This window comes from Eucyclogobius newberryi, unplaced genomic scaffold (assembly GCF_026437365.1).
Source record: "Eucyclogobius newberryi isolate DKJ021-1_F unplaced genomic scaffold, fEucNew1.0.hap1 SCAF_8, whole genome shotgun sequence".
Lineage (NCBI taxonomy): Eukaryota > Metazoa > Chordata > Actinopteri > Gobiiformes > Gobiidae > Eucyclogobius > Eucyclogobius newberryi.
Genome location: NW_027316500.1, coordinates 9,811,842 through 9,834,805, shown reverse-complemented (window position 1 = coordinate 9,834,805; position 22,964 = coordinate 9,811,842). Strand labels below are relative to the sequence as shown.

At 41.9% G+C, this 22,964-nt stretch overlaps 2 protein-coding genes across 5 annotated transcripts in view; one reads left to right on the top strand and one right to left on the bottom strand.

The window, feature by feature from the left end:
- gpr137ba (G protein-coupled receptor 137Ba) lies at positions 1–12,004 on the top strand. The gene is made up of 7 exons (XM_072437101.1): positions 1–433; positions 3,430–3,479; positions 4,717–4,939; positions 5,016–5,162; positions 6,224–6,352; positions 10,213–10,334; positions 11,537–12,004. The coding sequence occupies exons 1-7, from the start codon at positions 32–34 to the stop codon at positions 11,649–11,651; spliced, it is 1,188 nt and encodes a 395-aa protein (XP_072293202.1). The 5' UTR covers positions 1–31; the 3' UTR covers positions 11,652–12,004.
- A 780-nt stretch (positions 12,005–12,784) lies between these two features.
- egln1a (egl-9 family hypoxia-inducible factor 1a) overlaps positions 12,785–22,964 on the bottom strand; it is a 35,251-nt gene continuing 25,071 nt past the window's right edge. For 3 of the 4 annotated variants that reach the window (XM_072436575.1, XM_072436576.1, XM_072436573.1), the window contains 3 exons: positions 13,912–14,048; positions 13,708–13,775; positions 13,169–13,327 (listed from right to left, as the gene is read on the bottom strand). In XM_072436575.1, coding sequence (XP_072292676.1) covers positions 13,272–13,327; positions 13,708–13,775; positions 13,912–14,048 — 261 coding nt within the window. In that variant the 3' untranslated portion in view covers positions 13,169–13,271. Of the gene's footprint in view, positions 13,074–13,168; positions 13,328–13,707; positions 13,776–13,911; positions 14,049–22,964 lie in introns of those variants that run through there. The other variant, XR_011925334.1, reaches the window with a different exon arrangement.

The window sequence follows — 22,964 nt, the reverse complement described above, 5'->3', positions numbered from 1 at the left end:
CCGCCGCGCTCTCTCCCCGGCAGAGCTCGCCATGGAGCAGGGCCTGGTGCTGGAGGAGCAGGAGGCGCGCGGCCCGTCGTCACTGATGGGTGATGTGCCGCGCGCGCTGCCCACCCTGAGCCCCGCGGTGCCCCCCTACGTGACTCTGGGCCTCACCGTGGTCTACACCGCCTTCTACTCGCTGCTCTTCGTCTTCGTCTACGCGCAGCTCTGGCTCGTGCTCAGATACAGACACAAGCGGCTGAGTTACCAGACCGTGTTCCTGTTCCTGTGCCTGCTCTGGTCGGCTCTGCGCACCGTCCTCTTCTCATTCTACTTCAGGAACTTTGTGACGGCCAACACTTTGGGGCCCTTCCCCTTCTGGCTGCTCTACTGCTTCCCCGTGTGCCTGCAGTTCTTCACTCTCAGCCTCATGAATCTGTATTTTGCAAAGGTAAGTTACATCATCTCTACTGTACTATATACTATATACTATACTCTATATGTGAGGACACATTAGATCTATAGGGTATTTGTCTTATTATGTCATGGCTGAACCACAGGATGAATGTGAGTCGTTAATATTGGCAGATACAGTTCAAATGAATGGTAAATATAAGAATATATCAGTGATCTGAAGGAGGTAAAGGGAGTTACTATTATTATTAGTTATTATAAGTCGAATAAAAAGATTCTATGGACACGCGGACTTAGAAAACACTCATGTCGGTTGTGGTATATGTTATTTTTTGTGTGTTTTATTGTTTCGGTTTATTTGTAATTTGTACACGTTGTATTTCAGAGTGCTTTTAGAGAACAGGGATATATGCACCAGGGACATTTGTTTAGGTTATGTGTATTTGCAGTGATTATAAGGCATCAAACATATACTTTAGAACATGCGCACACACAAAATTGGACACAGACTAAAGTTAATAGGTCTAACTGCAAATCCTGGCTGTCACACGTTTGGCACAAGATTAATTAATGAGTAATTCAGATACAAAGGGCAAATTTAAGATTAAAAATGAGCTTAATTTAAGTTAATCCAGAAAGCGTGGTTGTTACATAAGCATAATGTCTTCTTGGATTGAACATTTATTGACTCCATGTAGGGATCTCACCATTATCAGGTTTATTGATGAGCATGATTATTGGTATTTAGGTCACAACATAATCGTAAGAACCAAAAAATTATATTTGTGACGATTTTAGAACAAAAATTACATATTTTAAGTTCAATTTAAAGTCCAAAAACAAACCTAAAATGTGAATAACCTTTTTAATCTGGCTGTTTTTCTCACATTTACTTTCAGGAAGTTTAATTTCCTAAAGCAGGTCACAAACTTGAGGAACAGTAACATGTTAGACCAGGGGAATGAAAGAAAATGAAAGATTTCACATTTTGTTGTTTTTACTCACAATAATCGAAACACTAAAATATGATATCGTGACATCCCTAACCGCATGTATGTAGTGTTTCCAAATATATATATACTGCTCCTGACCTGAAGCAAATGGTACTTTATCACATCGAAGTCCAGATTTAATGATATTGTTATAGTTAAATATACTGTATACTGGTGTAATTACCTCGTTACCCCATCGACACAAACCTTACATTAACATTGTGCGATACTGGTGCATGTTATGGCTTATGATGTTAAACTATTCCACGTAGTACAAGTACATTTGCTTTCAATATCAATACATCTGTGGCTCTTCACACGTCACATATGTCAACTTCAACTTTGCAGGAAGATAACGCGGGTTTAGGCTCCAGAAAGTGCAAAAGGCCTTAAAGTGCCTCCTACAGGTCGGACGACTCGTGTTGACCAGTTAAAATGTAGTTAAGATGAGTATATTTAGAATTTTGCTGAAAATTATAAACATGTTATCACAGAATAGCATTTTTTTTAGGTTTATAATTTCACTTCCTGTTTGACATCATGACATCACAAGAGGAAATTACCCAGCAAACACTGGGCAAAAACTCATCTAATGTCACAATTTGTTTTATTGGACTAACAAAAATGTATGAGAGCGACGTTTAGAGAAAAGGTTGTTTCTTTTGTGTCAATTATGCATAAACTTTGGATGAATGAGTCCCGAGTGTGATGTCACTTCCTGTCATTTTCTATGTTTTCTCCACAAATACCTACTTGATTGGTGTGAAACTATAATTTATATGTACAACAGGTATAAATACAGCAAATAAAGTCAAAATTGGAAAATCGTAAAAACCTGTCACACGCACTTTAAAGTACATCAAGAGCCTTTTCTACAGTATCAGTATTAGTCTAATGTTGAAAAAATGCCTGATTTTTTTTCAGTCCAAGTCAAATTGGGAACTTTACTTCTTGGAATCAGCCTCAGCAACATGATACTTATCAGATATATTGTTATTGGCTGAAATAAATCCATATTGGACCATCCGGACCATTAAAAGCACTAATATTTCCATTTGTCTGTGATGGCTGCACTGAAACGCTCAAACGGAGCAAAGGATTATGTGTTCAGAAGTAAGTGAATACATGCACCGGAAATTGTACTGGAAATTGGTGTCGTTTAGGACAGTTACTTTTCTAAAATCAGAGGATACAATTTAGGCTTCAAACGTCACTGAACGAGTAAAAAAAATAGAAAAATACAGCTCTTAAAGTGAGTGCATGTGCAATTCACTCCTCAACGTTGTGATAAAGGGCAGAAATAAACATGCAACAGAAACAATAATCATGTTTTTACTCTATAGTATAAACTCAAAGTATTTTGCGTATTCAGAACACAGTACACACATTTCACTGCAGTATTCTCCCCATCACTGATTATGTAATACCCTCTGCTTTATCCATGAGCTTGTAACGCAATGTATTTAATATTACTGTGATCGTTTTTTAAATAATGCATACAATATTATAGTTTTAGCTCATTCAAAGTACTTTATCTCTACAATAAAACCAAACTGAAGAATATGAAGCCAAAAAGAATAGATTAAAATGATTATGTTGATAGCTAATGTATGAATACACATTGGGCCGTGTCAGTTCTTATTGTTATTTTGCTTTGAATTAACCCGATACATCGAGGTAAAAGTACATTTGCAACATATTCTGTTCTCTCTAAAGTAAATGGTCGAAAAGGGACGTCCGCATCATGAATGAAAAGGTATGAAAATAACAGCGCTTCCAGTCCGTGCTCTGCTTTGACGTGATGATTCATTCTTTCAGAGGCTTGCATAACACAAATATCAAATAATAGCACCGCCGCGCGTTACCTAGGGACTATTTTTAGCCTCTCGTCCTGCACATACGTATATCATTTCATTTCCGCCGTTTGAAAGGCTCACAGTTGAAAAGTGTTTGATGTTTCCGGTGCATTTTTTACAGAAGTGAAAAAGTGAGCACCGAGTTGTGACGGTTTATGTCAAAGCGGTTTGTTTTTGTCTTGCAGGTGGTTTTCAAGGCGAAGTCGAAGTATTCTCCAGAGCTTTTGAGATACAGGTAATGTACTGTGCCTTAGCCGCCTGGGAAGTGTTAAAAAAGTGTTGCAGATTAAGCTTTAACGACAACTATGAGTCGACTTCTTACTGTTTGAAAGTAAAAAATATTACCGTATTGTCCGCACGAAAAGGCACACTGAATTATAAAGAGCACTGATGGTTTTTGAGAAAATTAAAGGATTTTAAATGTGCTTTATAGTATGGAAAGTACGGTAATTAGTGCCCCTCCAGTTTATGTTTATGTATTCTAAGTATTGATTAAGAGATTTATGTTGAAACAGCATTTATATAAATCGATACACAAACCAAAAGAAACCTATACAATAATAATAGAAAATAAATAATGGAGGAGGATTTAATACTTTTGTCCTACAGTTGATGACGATGAGCTTAAGTAATAAAAAAAAAAAAAAGAAAAAAAAAAAAAGTAAATTGCTGGAATTGTTTTTGCTGAAATAATCATGGAAAAATAATTACAAAAAATAAAAAATAGATAGATAAATAAATAAATAAACAAAACAATAAAATTATGAAAAGCTTAATAAGTTAGTTGTATACTGTCTATTATGAGTCAGGGAAGTGACTTATTTGAAAAAATTACGGAAAAAAAAGGAGTTCCTCAATTTCGGGTTTCAGAATGATGAGAGAATTGTTGCCGTAGCAATGAACAATAAACAAAAACAAAATATTGCATCAGATCAAAATGTTGCGTATAATGGAGCGCTGCAACCCATGAACAGTGCAAAGAAAAGGTTTTACACATAAATATGATTCCTTCAAACATTAATCAAAGTTGATATTGTAATTACTGTGACTGGCCAGTTGTGACGTAGAGTTAAAACCAAACTTTACGGGGACCGGACGGGGAGAGAGCGTGGGAAACTTTAGACACATCATCATAGTTTGAAGGTATAAAGAAAAGGACGGAAATGAGTGATGATTGGCTACGTTTACGCTACGTTTACAAGTCCAGTAAAAATCTGATGAATGAAATCAGACGTGAGAATAATCAGATAACCCAATATTAGATCAGATTTGTCATGTTTGTTTTCAGAAATCTGACCTAGTAACAATTAATTTAGAGTAACTGTTGTATTTGAAGGAAAAACACAGTGAATTTTAAGATAATCTTCACAATTTTAACATTTTCTCTTTACCACATTAGTTTAGTTTAGTTTTTTTGCTTCGTTTTCCTTGTCACATAATCGCAGACGCTGATGCACATTGTCTTCCCGCAGGTTGCCTCTGTACCTGACGTTCCTCTTCATCAGTCTGGTGTTTCTGGTGGTGAATTTGGCGTGCGCGCTGCTGGTGAGGATGTCCTCCGCCGACGCGCACACGGTGGTCCTGGTCCGGGTCGCCATCAACGACTCGCTCTTTGTGCTCTGCGCCATTTCCCTCGCCGTGTGTCTTTACAAGATCGCCAAAATGTCCCTGGCCAACATCTACCTGGAATCCAAGGTGGGCCACGGAATAGCAGTTCTTAATGTGGTCAAATAAACTCTGTTAAATGTCATGTTTTTGTGTTTTTGAGCAGGGGACATCAGTGTGTCAGGTGACGGCCATAGGAGCCATTGTCATCCTCTTGTACGCGTCCAGAGCCTGCTATAATCTGGTGGTTTTAGGACTTTCAAACAAGAAAATCAACTCTTTTGACTATGACTGGTACAACGTGTCGGATCAGGTAAAACCCAAACTAAAACCTCAAATGAAAATATTCTACTCAAATGCACCAATTGGGTATAACGTCACTGCCGTGTGGCTTAAGATGCATTATTAAACTACCGGTGTTAATGTTTGTCTTATGTTTGTCTGACAGGCTTTTCCAATTTTCTAATTTTGACTTTACTTGGCTTTAGTTTTACATTAATTTAATAGGCATTTGTGGAGAAAATGTTGAAAAATCTGTAGAAAATGACAGGAAGTAACATCACACTAGAGACACTCATTCCAGTGTATGCATAATTTACACAAAGAAACAACTTATTTGACTCTCTAAACATTAATTCAACAAAATAAAGGTTCACTCGTCTGATTTATTGTCAAAATTTGTCAAATAAACATTTGCCCAGTGTTTGCTGGGTAATTTCCTAGTGTGATGCAATTACAAACAGGAAGTGAAATTATAAGCCTAAAAAAATGTGTTATTCTGTGATAAGATAAATATATTTCAAATTTTGCTAAATATTATACAACTTTTAACTGCATTTTAGTTCAATGAGTGAGTCTGAGGCACTTTAAGTTGAAAAAAGGGCAGAGAACATAGATTCTTTCTGCTCCTTTTCATTCATGTTTTGTACTCTTATTCTGTATGTCACTAATTATGTGTTTTTATACGTTATGGAAGAAAAACATGATCAATTATTGGTCAAAAATAATAATAACCAATTGATCACAAAGGCCTGTAAATATAAAATGTTACTGAATTTGATCCCGTGACTGTATTTACAGACTAAATACGTTTTTCATCAAATACATTCAATTTACACATCATCACTACTTAGTCTGAGTCCTAAAACCTCTTCTCTCAGCACACATGACTTGTTCGGAGTTAAAAATTAATCATTTAACTAGTTTCAGCCTTATTATAATTCCTCCAACTCAAAATATTCACAGCCGGATGTTTCCCACTCACAAACAGACGCCACATTAAAGAGTTTACCCATTCATCAGTCAGTAATAGTAGTGTTATGCCCGATTTCACGTTTATGCTCTACTTATACTCGCATACTGTCTTCTCCACAGGCGGATTTGCAGTCCACACTCGGAGACACCGGATACGTGGTCTTTGGGGTGATCCTGTTTGTTTGGGAGCTGCTGCCCACGTCTCTCGTGGTCTTCTTCTTCAGAGTTCGCAAGCCCACTCTAGACCGGGTGAGCTGGCGTTTGCATCATCACCTCCGGTTGTCAAGCGCGTGTGAAACAGGAATCGACACCGTTAGGAGTGATTAAAATGGCTGGAAAATGTTGGTTGTTTTTAAATCTTACATTTTGTCGGCATTATATAGATATGTAGATTATTATAACTGATTACCAGAATTATTCAACAAGAAAATAGTGGTGTAATGTAGCTTTATTTCATTTATTTGTATTTCATTTGTATTTATTTGTATTTATTTGTATTTATTTTAATATTTTTATTTGTTTTATTTTATTTGCTTTATTTTTATTTATTTATTTTAGCATATAAAATACATTATCACAAAGAAGGAATGAAAAGGATCAGAAAGAAGAGCCATCTTTTCAACACAATAAATAAATAAAAAATACATTGCAAACAGATCGGGTCCTTTAGCTCAACAACCTCATTTTCTTTTTCATACTTGTTTAGTATGAAAAGTTTCCTGTCTTTCTTAAATGCAGTTGATTCTTTGATTTCTTTGTCAAGAAGAACTTTGTTCCTTTTAGATGACTCTGTTCCGTTTAGATGACTCTGTTCCGTTTAGATGACTCTGTTCCGATTAGATGACTCTGTTCCTTTTAGATGACTCTGTTCGTTTAGACGACTCTGTTCCTTTTAGATGACTCTGTTCCGTTTAGATGACTCTGTTCCGTTTAGATGACTCTGTTCCGTTTAGATGACTCTGTTCCTTTTAGATGACTCTGTTCCGTTTAGATGACTCTGTTCCGTTTAGATGACTCTGTTCCGTTTAGATGACTCTGTTCCGTTTAGATGACTCTGTTCCGTTTAGATGACTCTGTTCCGTTTAGATGACTCTGTTCCGTTTAGATGACTCTGTTCCGTTTAGATGACTCTGTTCCTTTTAGATGACTCTGTTCCGTTTAGATGACTCTGTTCCGTTTAGATGACTCTGTTCCTTTTAGATGACTCTGTTCCTTTTAGATGACTCTGTTCCGTTTAGATGACTCTGTTCCTTTTAGATGACTCTGTTCCGTTTAGATGACTCTGTTCCGTTTAGATGACTCTGTTCCTTTTAGATGACTCTGTTCCGTTTAGATGACTCTGTTCCGTTTAGATGACTCTGTTCCGTTTAGATGACTCTGTTCCGTTTAGATGACTCTGTTCCTTTTAGATGACTCTGTTCCGTTTAGATGACTGTTCCTTTTAGATGACTCTGTTCCGTTTAGATGACTCTGTTCCGTTTAGATGACTCTGTTCCGTTTAGATGACTCTGTTCCTTTTAGATGACTCTGTTCCTTTTAGATGACTCTGTTCGTTTAGATGACTCTGTTCCGTTTAGATGACTCTGTTCCGTTTAGATGACTCTGTTCCGTTTAGATGACTCTGTTCGTTTAGATGACTCTGTTCCGTTTAGATGACTCTGTTCCTTTTAGATGACTCTGTTCCGTTTAGATGACTGTTCCTTTTAGATGACTCTGTTCCGTTTAGATGACTCTGTTCCGTTTAGATGACTCTGTTCCGTTTAGATGACTCTGTTCCTTTTAGATGACTCTGTTCCTTTTAGATGACTCTGTTCGTTTAGATGACTCTGTTCCGTTTAGATGACTCTGTTCCGTTTAGATGACTCTGTTCCGTTTAGATGACTCTGTTCCGTTTAGATGACTCTGTTCCGTTTAGATGACTCTGTTCGTTTAGATGACTCTGTTCGTTTAGATGACTCTGTTCCGTTTAGATGACTCTGTTCCGTTTAGATGACTCTGTTCCTTTTAGATGACTCTGTTCCGTTTAGATGACTCTGTTCCGTTTAGATGACTCTGTTCCGTTTAGATGACTCTGTTCCGTTTAGATGACTCTGTTCCGTTTAGATGACTCTGTTCCTTTTAGATGACTCTGTTCCGTTTAGATGACTGTTCCTTACTCTGTTCCGTTTAGATGACTCTGTTCCTTTTAGATGACTCTGTTCCGTTTAGATGACTCTGTTCGTTTAGATGACTCTGTTCCGTTTAGATGACTCTGTTCCGTTTAGATGACTCTGTTCCGTTTAGATGACTCTGTTCCTTTTAGATGACTCTGTTCCGTTTAGATGACTCTGTTCCGTTTAGATGACTCTGTTCCTTTTAGATGACTCTGTTCCGTTTAGATGACTCTGTTCCGTTTAGATGACTCTGTTCGTTTAGATGACTCTGTTCCGTTTAGATGACTCTGTTCCTTTTAGATGACTCTGTTCCGTTTAGATGACTGTTCCTTTTAGATGACTCTGTTCCGTTTAGATGACTCTGTTCCGTTTAGATGACTCTGTTCCGTTTAGATGACTCTGTTCCTTTTAGATGACTCTGTTCCTTTTAGATGACTCTGTTCGTTTAGATGACTCTGTTCCGTTTAGATGACTCTGTTCCGTTTAGATGACTCTGTTCCGTTTAGATGACTCTGTTCCGTTTAGATGACTCTGTTCCGTTTAGATGACTCTGTTCGTTTAGATGACTCTGTTCGTTTAGATGACTCTGTTCCGTTTAGATGACTCTGTTCCGTTTAGATGACTCTGTTCCTTTTAGATGACTCTGTTCCGTTTAGATGACTCTGTTCCGTTTAGATGACTCTGTTCCGTTTAGATGACTCTGTTCCGTTTAGATGACTCTGTTCCGTTTAGATGACTCTGTTCCTTTTAGATGACTCTGTTCCGTTTAGATGACTCTGTTCCGTTTAGATGACTCTGTTCCGTTTAGATGACTCTGTTCCGTTTAGATGACTCTGTTCGTTTAGATGACTCTGTTCCGTTTAGATGACTCTGTTCCGTTTAGATGACTCTGTTCCGTTTAGATGACTCTGTTCCTTTTAGATGACTCTGTTCCGTTTAGATGACTCTGTTCCGTTTAGATGACTCTGTTCCGTTTAGATGACTCTGTTCCTTTTAGATGACTCTGTTCCGTTTAGATGACTCTGTTCCGTTTAGATGACTCTGTTCCGTTTAGATGACTCTGTTCCGTTTAGATGACTCTGTTCCGTTTAGATGACTCTGTTCCTTTTAGATGACTCTGTTCCGTTTAGATGACTCTGTTCCGTTTAGATGACTCTGTTCCGTTTAGATGACTCTGTTCCGTTTAGATGACTCTGTTCGTTTAGATGACTCTGTTCCGTTTAGATGACTCTGTTCCGTTTAGATGACTCTGTTCCGTTTAGATGACTCTGTTCCTTTTAGATGACTCTGTTCCGTTTAGATGACTCTGTTCCGTTTAGATGACTCTGTTCCGTTTAGATGACTCTGTTCCGTTTAGATGACTCTGTTCGTTTAGATGACTCTGTTCCGTTTAGATGACTCTGTTCCGTTTAGATGACTCTGTTCCGTTTAGATGACTCTGTTCCTTTTAGATGACTCTGTTCCGTTTAGATGACTCTGTTCCGTTTAGATGACTCTGTTCCTTTTAGATGACTCTGTTCCGTTTAGATGACTCTGTTCCGTTTAGATGACTCTGTTCCGTTTAGATGACTCTGTTCCGTTTAGATTACAGTGACTTCCTTGAATGTTTACGGGTTCATTTTTGTGATTTGCTTTATACATTACTTTGAGAATACTTTACTTTCATGCATTTTCAGTACTTTAAGTTGAACAAATAATGGGTTTGATGGATCTCTAATTCGGATAGTGATTTATTTTCTGTCAAATAAATAGTGGTTGTATAAAATGTTGAACAAGTGACCCCCAAATGTGCAATAGTATCTTTACAATGCATGTGTTTCTTTTCATTTTCTTCTACAATGAACGGTCTAGTCTTGCGCGTCTGTGTGAAGTTGTTTGTAGTATTGGTCTCGTCACACATCACGCTGTAGATCTTTGGTTGGTTTTAACGGTTTGTGTTTTGCGCTCGTTTTCCAGAGTGGCACAGGGCTTCCGAGTCACGTCTTTTCCACGCGCTCGTATTTCTTCGACAACCCTCGACGCTACGACAGCGACGACGACTTGGCCTGGAGCGTCATGCCTCAGAACATACAGGCCAGGTACAGAACATACACGCAAGAAAACACTTTTCAGACTTCATCTTTACACAGGGGCAGAACTGAAATATCTAAATAAAACAATTACCTTCTTTTCCGGACTATAAGTCATAGTTTTGGCCAGGGTGCGACTTATACTTGTCCTCCGGACTGACTTATTTGTGATATTATTTGTTATTTTCACTCTTGCAACCTTAAATCATACTCCAGATCAATTTATATATGTTTTTTTCTTCTCTATTATGCATTTTTTGGCTGGTGCAACTTATAGTCCGGAAAATATGGTAATCCTTGAGAAAAGCAGCTGTACTAAACAATCTATAAACCAGCACCAATATTAAGGGCGAATAATGTACAAATATTAAAGTTCATAATGTGTTTGTAGCTATAAAGTTTGTGTTTTATGATGGTTTGTGATTAGAAAAATAAAAAAAGCTTCTTTATATAAATTTGAATGTACAATGACAATGTATAATGTAATTTTCAGCTGCTTTGCCTGAAATGTTTCACAGTCGGGCATTTAACATGTCTATTTTAGTTTGATCTATGAAAATACTAGAACATATAGACATAGAAATGAGTGGTTCAAAAATGCCTCAGGGCTTTCAGAAAAGAGGAAGGTGGTGATCTGTGTTCAGAAAGAAGAGAATTAAACAAGTTTTAAGGAAGTTTGTGGGGAAAAAAAGTGTGATTCATGTGTATGTAACCTTTAGTAAGAATTGTGTAGATGTAAAGTTTTATTATAAATGCGACTCCTGAGCTGTGACTTGGTCTAATGGAGTTATCTGCTGGTCTCCCACGGTGACAATAACAAACATTAATGCACATTTAACACAATGTTCAAAGTAAGAATTTGCATATCTAATCTAATGGTCCAGTACAGTGTTTCTCAAACTGTGGTACGTCACAGTTAAAGTATTTGTTTATTTAGAGATTAATCTGAATGCTTTTGTCCTCCTTTGTATTAATCATTATTTGAGACTAACTTATCCATGCTTTTATCTCAAAGACTTTAATTTAGTCTAACTTTAGCCACGTTTAGTGCTAATTTAGCCCTGATAACGTCCGGCTTTTGATCTGGTGGTACTGGAAAAGCCAAATAACATCTTCGGTGGTTCTTTGTGTGAAAAGATTGAAAGAACCACAAGTCTGAAATGATAATCTGTCTGACTGTAACACTTGACTGACAGTTTGTTCCTCCTCAGTCTGGTGTCCGACAGTTACGAGTGGGGGAGCCAGAGCAGTGGGATCGCAGCTTACATCGGGGCGGACGACTCCTACCACCTTCCTCCTTCACTCGAGGAGCTCAGCCATTACTGACAGAACCGCAGGGTGACTTTGCACAGTGGCACTTCCTGATTGGCTCAGACTGAGGCACATGGGCACAACTCGCCCCAAAACTGTTACATTCACAACCGTTTAGAGGACTTTCTTTTGCCAGTATAAAAAGGTCCATGAATAGGACGTTGATTTGCACACTCCTTGTTGTATTTGTGTATGTATATATATATATATATATATAATGATTTTGCTTTTAAACTTGTCATTGTATAGTTCATATTGAATATCTAATATATTTCCTGACCTTTTGAAATATGTACTGTACCATTACAATTTTATGTATAGTCAATGTACACGTGTCTTTGATACAATTGTGTTGTATTATAAAGGAGCTAGTCACATTAAAAAATAATCTGTTAAAATTTTGCCATTAGCACATTTGTTGCTAATCCACCGATTTGACAAGTGACGTTTGATTTGAGATTTAGAAATAATTTCACCCGTGTCGTTATAAAAGTGTATTTTATGGATAGATGCAATACTCAATAGAATGAATGTAAACAACTGATCCACTGAACTGACATTGTGCACTTCAAAAATATTGTTAAAATATTTCTTACTTTCAATAAATAAAGATCTATATTTGGTTGACACCAGGTAAAACTGTCTCCTTAATGTTTCTAAAGCAGAAATATAAACAGTAATGTGTGCTTATGTCCAGCAGGGGGCAGCAGTACATTGTGTTGGTGAAAATACTGTAAAGGAATGGTCGTGTCTACACAAGTTGGCTCAAGATTTTGGAAACATTAAAAACAAGATGAATAAGACTCCGATTGCAAAAAGAATATTTCTACAGGATAAGTTAGTTTTGAATTGATATTTGTATATCTTTGATTAGGAATGGCAATATTACCAGCTGTCCCTCTTTTGCTTGTCATTTTATCTAAATAGTGGGATACATATGGAAAGTAAATATTTCAGTAAAAATTAAAGGGTTTGTAACACGATCTAATGCTATTCCAAACTTAAAGGACAAACATTGAAAATCATATCGTTTTATAGCAATATTTATAAGCCTGAACTTACCATGTCCTTCCCACTTCTACTTCCATCTAATAGTGCTGCCTGGTACATTTTTACACAAATAACAGAACACACCGTTTTATGTCAGAAATTGTGTGGTTTATTTGAGATCATTCCTTGTTATTTCAAACTCAAGCGCATTTTGCCAAACATTAGCTTTAAAACAGCTGATTCCGTGTGAAAAACATAACACTGTAAGCATATGCAGAACACTGTACCTTTAAGGAATAAACTGCAACAAGCAAAGATGCAACAGAAATGAAAATGTGTTTGAGTTTCTTTGACGTCTGATTTTTTTGAAGGTGTTGGCTGTAACGTAAAAGCTGTGTAAAAGACACACAATCCCTTTCAGTAAATTGTTGTCGTGACATTCAAGGTCTGCTGAGAATGAACAGAAATTGTGGCGTTTTTTGTTTTTTGTCCATAAACACCGGCCTGTTCAACCTTTCACTCAACGCAAAAGATCTGTCAAGTGTAAAGAGCACACAGTCACACGCGCACATGCTCTCCAGAGGCCACTTTCTTCACACGGAGCACTTAATGGCTGATTTAAGGAGGATCTGGTCGGGCCTCCTACTAGCTGGCATCTGAGGATTTGTCAAGTTCCACTTTAACACCTTTCTCACCTGCAGCTGCCACAAAAACAAAGGCATTGTTGTTATTGTTAAAATATAAATACAAAATAGCCCATTATATATTTTACATTATAGTACTTTTATATTTGTGATGTTGAATGTCAGATTTCCATTTCAGTTTTTGAATTTGATCATTGATTAGAGCTGAAGTCTATTGTCCAACAGTAAATGACCATTATTTCACAGATAAACATCAGTAAAAATCATAATTTGTGAGGTTTTTGGGGAACAAACTGCAAATGTAAATCAATGAAAAATAAGAAATAATAAAAATGTATGTCATGTTTTCCAAATTGTATTAATTATCTGTTTGTTTTACTTGAATCCAGCCTCATTTAATAAAAAAAAAATGAATGGGAATATATTAATTGTCTTACCAGTTAAATACTTTACTTTAGCTCTGGCTCGCTCGTCTGCATCAAAATACCACACGGTGATGGCATACCTGAAGACGAAACAGAAAGTACATTCATCTGTTAGTGTCATAAAGGACAGATGTCACAGACGAACACAGCAGGACACAGACGGGCACAGATGTCACATGACGTCCCAGTGGGCCACAGACACAGGAGGACACAGACCTGGTGGCGTAGGCGGGTTGGACTTCGTGTGGATTTCGTCGGTCGGACCAGAACAGCAGCAGTCGGTCAAATTTGGGCTCTATGTCAGCAAACTGGGCTTTTCCTTCAGGGAAGATTCGGAGCAGACCGCCGTGTTCCTGTACGAGAAAACAACAGATTCAGGACAGAGCAAAAGCTGAATGAGGAGAAGCAGCTCGATCATGTTTGGAGTTAAAAATCTTACAGAAAAGAAATAATGATGCATTCATCTTGTATTACACTTTTCAGGAGACTCACAAGTCGCTTTACATGTGTTTTTATGCATAATTCATTCACTTCACACTTGCCCTGGGGCAGACTGACAGAAGTGAGGCTGCCAATGGTCTCCCATCCAAGAACTAACCAGGCCCATCCCTGCTTAGCTTCCAGGAGAGAAGCTTGGCATTGACAAGAGAGTATCAATTACCAATAAGAATAAACATGTTGGTATGATATTTGACTGTGACCTTTATTGCATCAGGGACCTGTGAAGAAGTGACACAGGACTAATTAACTGATTATGGACTGAAAGTGTGTCGAGCCTGAGAGACTTGTACATTGTTCATGTAATATGTGTTCTATAAGTATTTGTGTTTTGTTTATGGCACGTCCTCTTCATATGTAAATGCTGCTGACTCTGTTCCAGTCCAAATCTCTACTTGGACAATAAACAAAAACCTGAACCTGAAATCTGATCTAAATTGCGGTACATATTCTTCTTACTGCAGAGTCAGGTATCGATAAACATCCAGTTGTATCATTGGCCTAAACATTCCTCTCAGCGCAGCCTGATGAGGTCTGAAGGATCCCTCTGGACAGCATTTAATTTGGATGAAATATTAATGCTCCTGAAACGTTCCTCCTGCTTTTGTTACGCGTCTCGCTTAAAACAGGCAGACGAGATGAAGCGCTCCAACGGCTTCGATTCCTCCAAATGTACAATCGACTCGAAGCGCGACAGATGTGCGCTGCTTCGCTTTGTTCAATTATTAGCTTCAGAGGGCGACAATGCGGGGAGGAAGAAGGCTTGTCCTGCTGCAGGGGCGGCGAGGGAAGCCTGTGATAGGAAGCCGCAGCGGGGGACGGCCTTCCTGTGCCTGGATAGGAAGAATAACCTACAGGAAAACTGCTGCCGCGGGATAAAGAGGCTGGAGAGTGGAAAAGCAGATTGGCTCAAAGTGTGGCGGGTCAAACTCTAACGCGGCTGATACGGGAGGGCTCGCTTCACACGCAACGGGGCCGCCGTTCACACCCCCTCAGAGTGCTGAAGGACAAGGCCGGGCCAGGCGGAGGGGAATGCCGTGAGATAGGCCACAATAGAGCATTGTTTGGACAGATTACGTTCAGGTGCTAAAGGGCTCAAATGCAGATGTGCCGCTCTGGTTAAGGGCCAATAGTTCTGTAATTACCGGATCTATTCACACGAAACGCAACGTTCAAAGTCTTTTGAGGCGGCCGGACCAGAGACACGGTTTTGACTCGGTTTATGGTTCATATTTCTATCATTACGAGGTCAGCTGACACGACAACATGTTTTAGGTTGAATGTTGATTTTGGTTTTGTTTTGGGCTGGTTTGTTTGTTCGGTGGTAGAACACTAGTTGCCCGGCCAGAATTGACCACACACTTTTATGTAAGGTCTGAATCTAAGATATAAAAGAAAAGTGATAGATTTCTTTCTACGTGTTACAAAGATGGTGCACATCATGGTCTGGTTCAAATCCAAGAACCTCCTGCATTCTTACAACGAGAAAGCTGAAACAGTGCAGCCAAAACACTGAATAACCTTTCAGTTATTGGGTCGATTATATCCTGGAACAAAGATTTAGCCTTAGTATAAAGTTCAATGCACCTAAACACTATTAAAACTAAACATTATTGCTGTTTTGTCGAAAACTGTGAAACAGGAGAGATGAGAAGATTAAAAAAAAAGTATTGTGGACAAATTTAGCATCAGCAACTGTGACATAAAAGAAACCGTGACATTGAACAAACAATAAATATGAATCTTACAATCTTTCTTGGTAAAACAGTAGTAAATAACAGTAAAATAATTCCCCAAATCACCACACACTTCATAATTGACCGTGTCCATGCCGACTTCCGTTTTTGTGAGCAAAAAAAAAAAAAAAACGCCTGACAGAGTGCACACATTTGATCTAAAACATACAGTAAAATCACATAAAAAGATATATTTGTCTTCCATGAATCCCTGCACTCGTGGTACATTTGTTTGCAGAAATGATAACATTACAGATGATGGTTTGAGTGCTTTGGCCGTCAGTGTATGTAGTATTTGTATATTTATCCAAACACCATATCAAAATAAAACCAATATTTCTATGTACAAATTTGAGAAGGAAGGTCACTGTATTTTCTAAAGTGTTTCCAAGGCAACAGCCATCTGTCAAACCAATAAACCGCTCTGTTTAACAAAAGAGACAACCAATTGTTATTTTTAAGAGCTGAAAAGTGTTGTGTTTATCCCCCATCGAGCACATTCAAACTCTTAGGATGGAGTATATAATAGTAATAGTAGTTGTACTTCTTTAACCCGAGCGTGGGACAAACATTGAGCTCTACACGAGACACTAAAGACATAGACTTACGACTGTTAATTACCGTATTTTCTAGACTATAAGTTGCACCGGAGTATAAGTCGCACCAGCCAAAAAAAATGCATAATAGAGAAGAAAAAACATATATAAGTTGCACTGGAGTATGAAATGCGGTTGCAAATGTGAAAATAACAAATAAAATCACATATAAGTCGCTCCGGAGTATAAGTATATAAGTTGCACAAAAACTATGAAAAAAGGTACGACTTATAATCCGGAAAATACGGTACAATGTTATGTTCATTCACAAGTATGCCTGTCACAATCAAAACTAACAACTTGTTCAATAACTACAGGATAAAGAATATTATTTTATAGTCTAATAATGAATATATCGCTGACTCGTTAGTGGATCGCTGTAGCAACTTAAAAATGTGTTATTGACACAGTATGTATGTAATTCTTGCTTTGTACAGTCATAAAACATCTCTCATTTGGCATGTTTTGTGTACTTTTATGAGTAATTAGTTCATCATTATCTCAATTGATTAGCTGTGATTAATCGATTAACTTGTATCAGCTCGAAGTATAGTAGTGATAGAATAAAAATCCATAATTGAGATCTAAATGTAATTGTAGTAGAAATAGTAGTAGAAATAGTAATGTAATAGTAGTAGAAATAGTAGTAGTAATAGTAGTAGTAGCAATAGTAGTAGAAATAGTAGTAGAGATAGTAATGTAATAGTAGTAGAAATAGTAGTAGTAATAGTAGTAGTAGCAATAGTAGTAGAAATAGTAGTAGAGATAGTAGTAGAAATGGTAGTAGTAGTTTGGGTTGGGCCTTGGTAAAGACAATGTTTGTGTTACATTATGTTATTGCCAATGATAATATCTGTTTTATAAACATATGAAGTCTTGGAATCATGAACATAAAAGTTGCAAAACCAGACGCCCACACATTTCCGATGGCACGAGTTTGGTTTAAGGAAAGAAGAGAGCAAGATGAATCAGCAATGTCTTTACTGTGAGAAACTACACTGTAAAGTTACAGGTTGAGTCACAACAAGATCAAGGTTTGATTCAGATTTCCTTCTTTTTTTAGCTTTATATTTTGTTGCCCGTAGGCTTTATTGACAGGAAAGTACAGAGTGAAATGGGGAAGAGAGAAGGGAGGACATGCAGTAAAATGTCAAGGTCGAGATTCAAACTCACGACACTGCGACGGCTCTCGACCACCGGCAGCACTGAATCAGAAACCATTTTCATCCGAATAGATGTTTTTACAATTAAAGTATGTATCTGTAACATGGCACAACAGAATCACGTACTGTCCCTTTAAATATTACCAATATTGAATATTGACTGAAGACAAATCCATGACTACTACTGCATATTGTGATTTTTCTCTACTGCATCATGAACGGGGTCAGGAGTCAAAGAAAACAGACTTAGAAACGGGCTAAAATGTGATGTGCTGGAACCGACACAACAAACTGTCAGACTGAACACAACAAACTGTCAGACTGAACCCAACAGAAATTTCACTTAACGTTCAGCCCTCATTTGTGACAATTACGCAACAGGTTAAGGACCTGTCAGAGCCAATCGAAGTGACTTATGGCCGCGGGATCGAGTTGTACGAGACACAGTTGCATTCAGAGATCCATCATGTCGGCAGCGCCCGAGCCAGACAGGAGCAGATGAAATGACACACGAAGAACCAAGAAACCTCAAAGTGTCATGCCCTGTGCGTGACTGCTCTCTCCTCAAACACATCAACACCAGATGATGATGCAGATAAATACCAAAAAAGTTATGTCAACTGAGCTGTAAAAACTAATAAATTAATCACTGAATCACAACAAAAGAATAAATAAAAATGAGCAGCTCATCACAAGATTAGATCACAATTTGATACTAAGAAGCCAAGATTCACATTACAGTGTTCTCGCTGAGGGCTTTTGGCATGGCGGCCCGCCATGCTGCCGCCGCCGGCACCCGCCATGCTGCCGCCGCCGGCACCCGCCATGCTGCCGCCGCCGGCACCCGCCATGCTGCCGCCGGGTGCCGCCGCCGGCACCCGCCATGCTGCCGCCGCCGGCACCCGCCATGAGGCCGCCGCCGGCACCCGCCATGCTGCCGCCGCCGGCACCCGCCATGAGGCCGCCGCCGGCACCCGCCATGCTGCCGCCGCCGGCACCCGCCATGAGGCCGCCGCCGGCACCCGCCATGAGGCCGCCGCCGGCACCCGCCATGCTGCCGCCGCCGGCACCCGCCATGAGGCCGCCGCCGGCACCCGCCATGAGGCCGCCGCCGGCACCCGCCATGAGGCCGCCGCCGGCACCCGCCATGCTGCCGCCGCCGGCACCCGCCATGAGGCCGCCGCCGGCACCCGCCATGAGGCCGCCGCCGGCACCCGCCATGAGGCCGCCGCCGGCACCCGCCATGAGGCCGCCGCCGGCACCCGCCATGCTGCCGCCACCGCCGGCACCCGCCATGCTGCCGCCACCGCCGGCACCCGCCATGCTGCCGCCACCGCCGGCACCCGCCATGCTGCCGCCACCGCCGGCACCCGCCATGCTGCCGCCACCGCCGGCACCTGCCATGCTGCCGCCACCCGCCATGCTGCCGCCACCACCGGCACCCGCCATGCTGCCGCCACCGCCGGCACCCGCCATGCTGCCGCCACCGCCGGCACCCGCCATGCTGCCGCCACCGCCGGCACCCGCCATGCTGCCGCCACCGCCGGCACCCGCCATGCTGCCGCCGCCGGCACCCGCCATGCTGCCGCCGCCGGCACCCGCCATGCTGCCGCCGCCGGCACCCGCCATGAGGCCGCCGCCGGCACCCGCCATGCTGCCGCCGCCGGCACCCGCCATGCTGCCGCCGGGTGCCGCCGCCGGCACCCGCCATGCTGCCGCCGCCGGCACCCGCCATGAGGCCGCCGCCGGCACCCGCCATGCTGCCGCCGCCGGCACCCGCCATGAGGCCGCCGCCGGCACCCGCCATGCTGCCGCCGCCGGCACCCGCCATGAGGCCGCCGCCGGCACCCGCCATGAGGCCGCCGCCGGCACCCGCCATGAGGCCGCCGCCGGCACCCGCCATGCTGCCGCCGCCGGCACCCGCCATGAGGCCGCCGCCGGCACCCGCCATGAGGCCGCCGCCGGCACCCGCCATGAGGCCGCCGCCGGCACCCGCCATGCTGCCGCCACCGCCGGCACCCGCCATGCTGCCGCCACCGCCGGCACCCGCCATGCTGCCGCCACCGCCGGCACCCGCCATGCTGCCGCCACCGCCGGCACCTGCCATGCTGCCGCCACCCGCCATGCTGCCGCCACCACCGGCACCCGCCATGCTGCCGCCACCGCCGGCACCCGCCATGCTGCCGCCACCGCCGGCACCCGCCATGCTGCCGCCACCGCCGGCACCCGCCATGCTGCCGCCACCGCCGGCACCCGCCATGCTGCCGCCGCCGGCACCCGCCATGCTGCCGCCGCCGGCACCCGCCATGAGGCCGCCGCCGGCACCCGCCATGCTGCCGCCACCGGCACCCGCCATGCTGCCGCCGCCGCCGGCACCCGCATGCCGCCGGCACCCGCCATGCTGCCGCCGCCGCCGGCGCCCGCCATGCTGCTGCCGCCGCCGGCGCCCGCCATGCTGCAGCCGCCGGCACCCGCCATGCTGCCGCTGCCGGCACCCGCCATGCAGCCATCACCGGCACCCGCCATGCAGCCATCACCGGCACCCGCCATGCACCCGCCATGCTGCCGCCATGCTGCCGCCATGCTGCCGCGTGCCGGCGGGCAGCCCCGAGCACCGCGCGGGCAGTGGGCAGCCCCGAGCGGGCAGTGGGCAGCGCCGAGCGGGCAGTGGGAAGCCCCGAGCGCCGCGATACGCCGCTCCTAAGTGGCGGAGTGCGATCATATTGTCTTTCCATATCGAGAGACATTTTTTGGTGTCCTACTGCCATCCTCAAACCTCAGCCCGACGAGAACACTGCATTATTATTCTTATAAAGCTTTTGTTGCATCTGGCATTTTTACATTTCAATCATTAAAGGGGCTTTCAATGGTCAAATTAGGGTTTTCTATGATCAAAAGTATCAAAATTGATACCAAAACTAGCATCGAAACTACATATTCATCGTCAACACTAACATTTCCTAACTTTCCGGGAACAATCTCATGATGACCTTGAGCTTTATCAGAACTAGTATGAGACAACATGGCAACACAAAGACACAAAGTACTTTAAGTTTGTTTTGAAACTGGAAATTCTTGAGTGTTTTTGTCATTATCAAGCCCATTGTTTAGTACTGAAATTGCGACAACTGAAAATCCAAACCAAGTGTAAAGAGTTCAGCCATTTCCGCTAGTCTCACTAAACATGGCCTTGGAAATGAGAGCGTTACGTGCTTGAAGGTGATCCTCTCTATTCCTTTAATTTTCATCACAAGTACACACCCTAAGGCGTGACTGCATCCATAGCTCACGGACTCGGCACAATTTATTCAAAAACTTCCCACAACACATTTTCGGGACGTTTTTCTCACCTCCAAATGACATCTAATTTACCCGGCTGAAATGTAACGCACTGCTGCAAACTCAGCAGATAACTCAATCAATCTGAAAAAAACCCTCTTGCCCCGTGCAGCCCCCGTATCCAGGCAACGGCATTCTGGAATCGTCAAACCGCCGAGGAGCCGCATCGACGACGCAGCCTCAACACGCTTCGTTTAAAAGACTCAAAAGTGGTCACCGTGGACGCCGCGCAGCACGCCAAGGAGGGAAGGACATAACGGACGTGCTGCTTGACGCTGGACAAACTGCTGCGCTGAATAACGGCGATGTGAGGGCGTTGCAGAGTGAATAATGCAGGGGAAAGTTACCTAACTTGCGGATAAAAGGCGAGCAAGTGAAAGTAGGGCACGTAGAGAAGCTGGTGGCGGTAAACGAGGGGCAGTTTGATGAGCGCGTTCCGACGTTGCTGCGGTGATGATGGCGTTGCATAAAACATATCTGCTGCCTGAGCTTGGACTATTTAAGGGATTAAAATAGGCAAATAAAATGAGTTCACGTTTCAAGTGAATTTATCTTGTGATTCTTTGTGGTGGCGCTACACATAAAATGGCAAAAGAAAGACTGTTTTTGCATCAACCTGTTCTGGATGAAGGGAATCATTCCATATATATGTTAAAAACACAAACCACAAACTGAACTAACTTTGCTATTTACAACACTAAGAACAAATGCAGCTTGGTCACTAGGCCACATGCACAGTACGTGATTAGTGTTTTTGGCGTTCTTTGACCTGCTGCAGTGCCCTGTGCCACATGTTGTTAAAACTGTGCATTGAAATACATCCAATTTAATGAAATTAATTACAGAAATATTCAGACTAAAAATAATACAGCTGAGTAGGGGTAAAACAATAGAGTAATTTGATTACAAATGAGCTTCAATTATAATTTTATTGCCTCAATGATCTGTGTAATTTACATATTTCAATCATGTGGATCTGTGGCGCATGGAGCGGCTGTGGCTCTTGTTTCACACAGAGCTCGTTTCCGCGCAGACCTGCAGCAATTAAAGCAGAACAGACTCAGCAGAGAGCGGCTGGTTTTAAACTTACGAGTGTGACTGGGAAGTGGAGTTTTGTTGTGAGAAAGAGGACCACGAGTGTGAAACGTTAAGTCTGCGATGACGAGACAAGACACAGAGGCTAAAGTGAAGGTTTAACGGAGCTAAAGCTGCAGAATGACTCGACCTCAGTGAAGAATCATCACAACAGCTGCAGAGTTACAGCTCAAACACAACACAAGGTGAACCATCTCTGACCTCACGGACCAAAGTCATGTGACAAATGCAAATGTATTCATACTGTAACTGTTTACGACACAGTCTGCTGACAAGTTCATCAGTCATTTATATACTGTATATTCTAACAATTAAATCAATGTTGTTTGTTTCCTTGTTCTTCAGTTCTCTTTCCACGGCTTCAACACTCAATATTAAAGTATCTGAAATGTGGCAGATGCACTAAACCTGAACATTTGAACTTGTGAAGTGAAATGTTGAGACAAACTTAAGTGAAATAAAGAATAAAATGTGTTATTTTAAGCAGAAACTCCTCATTTATTATCAGTTTATTACTGTACCAGTAACAACCGGTATAACGTTTATTAAAAAATGATTTCAATTCCATTTGAAAAAATGGTTTACAGTAGGTAAAAAATTTATAGATTACTTGATTAATCGAAGAAGTCTCTACAGCGGAGTCTTTTATTTCGCACAGGGCAGGAGCAGAGCAGACATGAGGCAGACACAGGTAAATCAGCTCACACAGACATCAGGGGACAGTGGTGACTGCAGAGTCTCATTCTCTGAGTGTTAAGCTGTAAAATGGTGTGTGTTTATTACAATCTGACTCGTATTCAGAGAAATGAGTCAATGCACATGTCTAGCAGAGACTGCAGTCC

Bases quoted from the DNA above. Each gene is read 5' to 3' on its own strand.
- gpr137ba (XM_072437101.1), top strand. From the start codon at position 32: ATGGAGCAGGGCCTGGTGCTGGAGGAGCAGGAGGCGCGCGGCCCGTCG. The intron at 4,940-5,015 runs GTGGGCCACGGA...GTTTTTGAGCAG, and splicing joins ACATCTACCTGGAATCCAAG to GGGACATCAGTGTGTCAGGT. The intron at 5,163-6,223 runs GTAAAACCCAAA...TCTTCTCCACAG, and splicing joins GGTACAACGTGTCGGATCAG to GCGGATTTGCAGTCCACACT.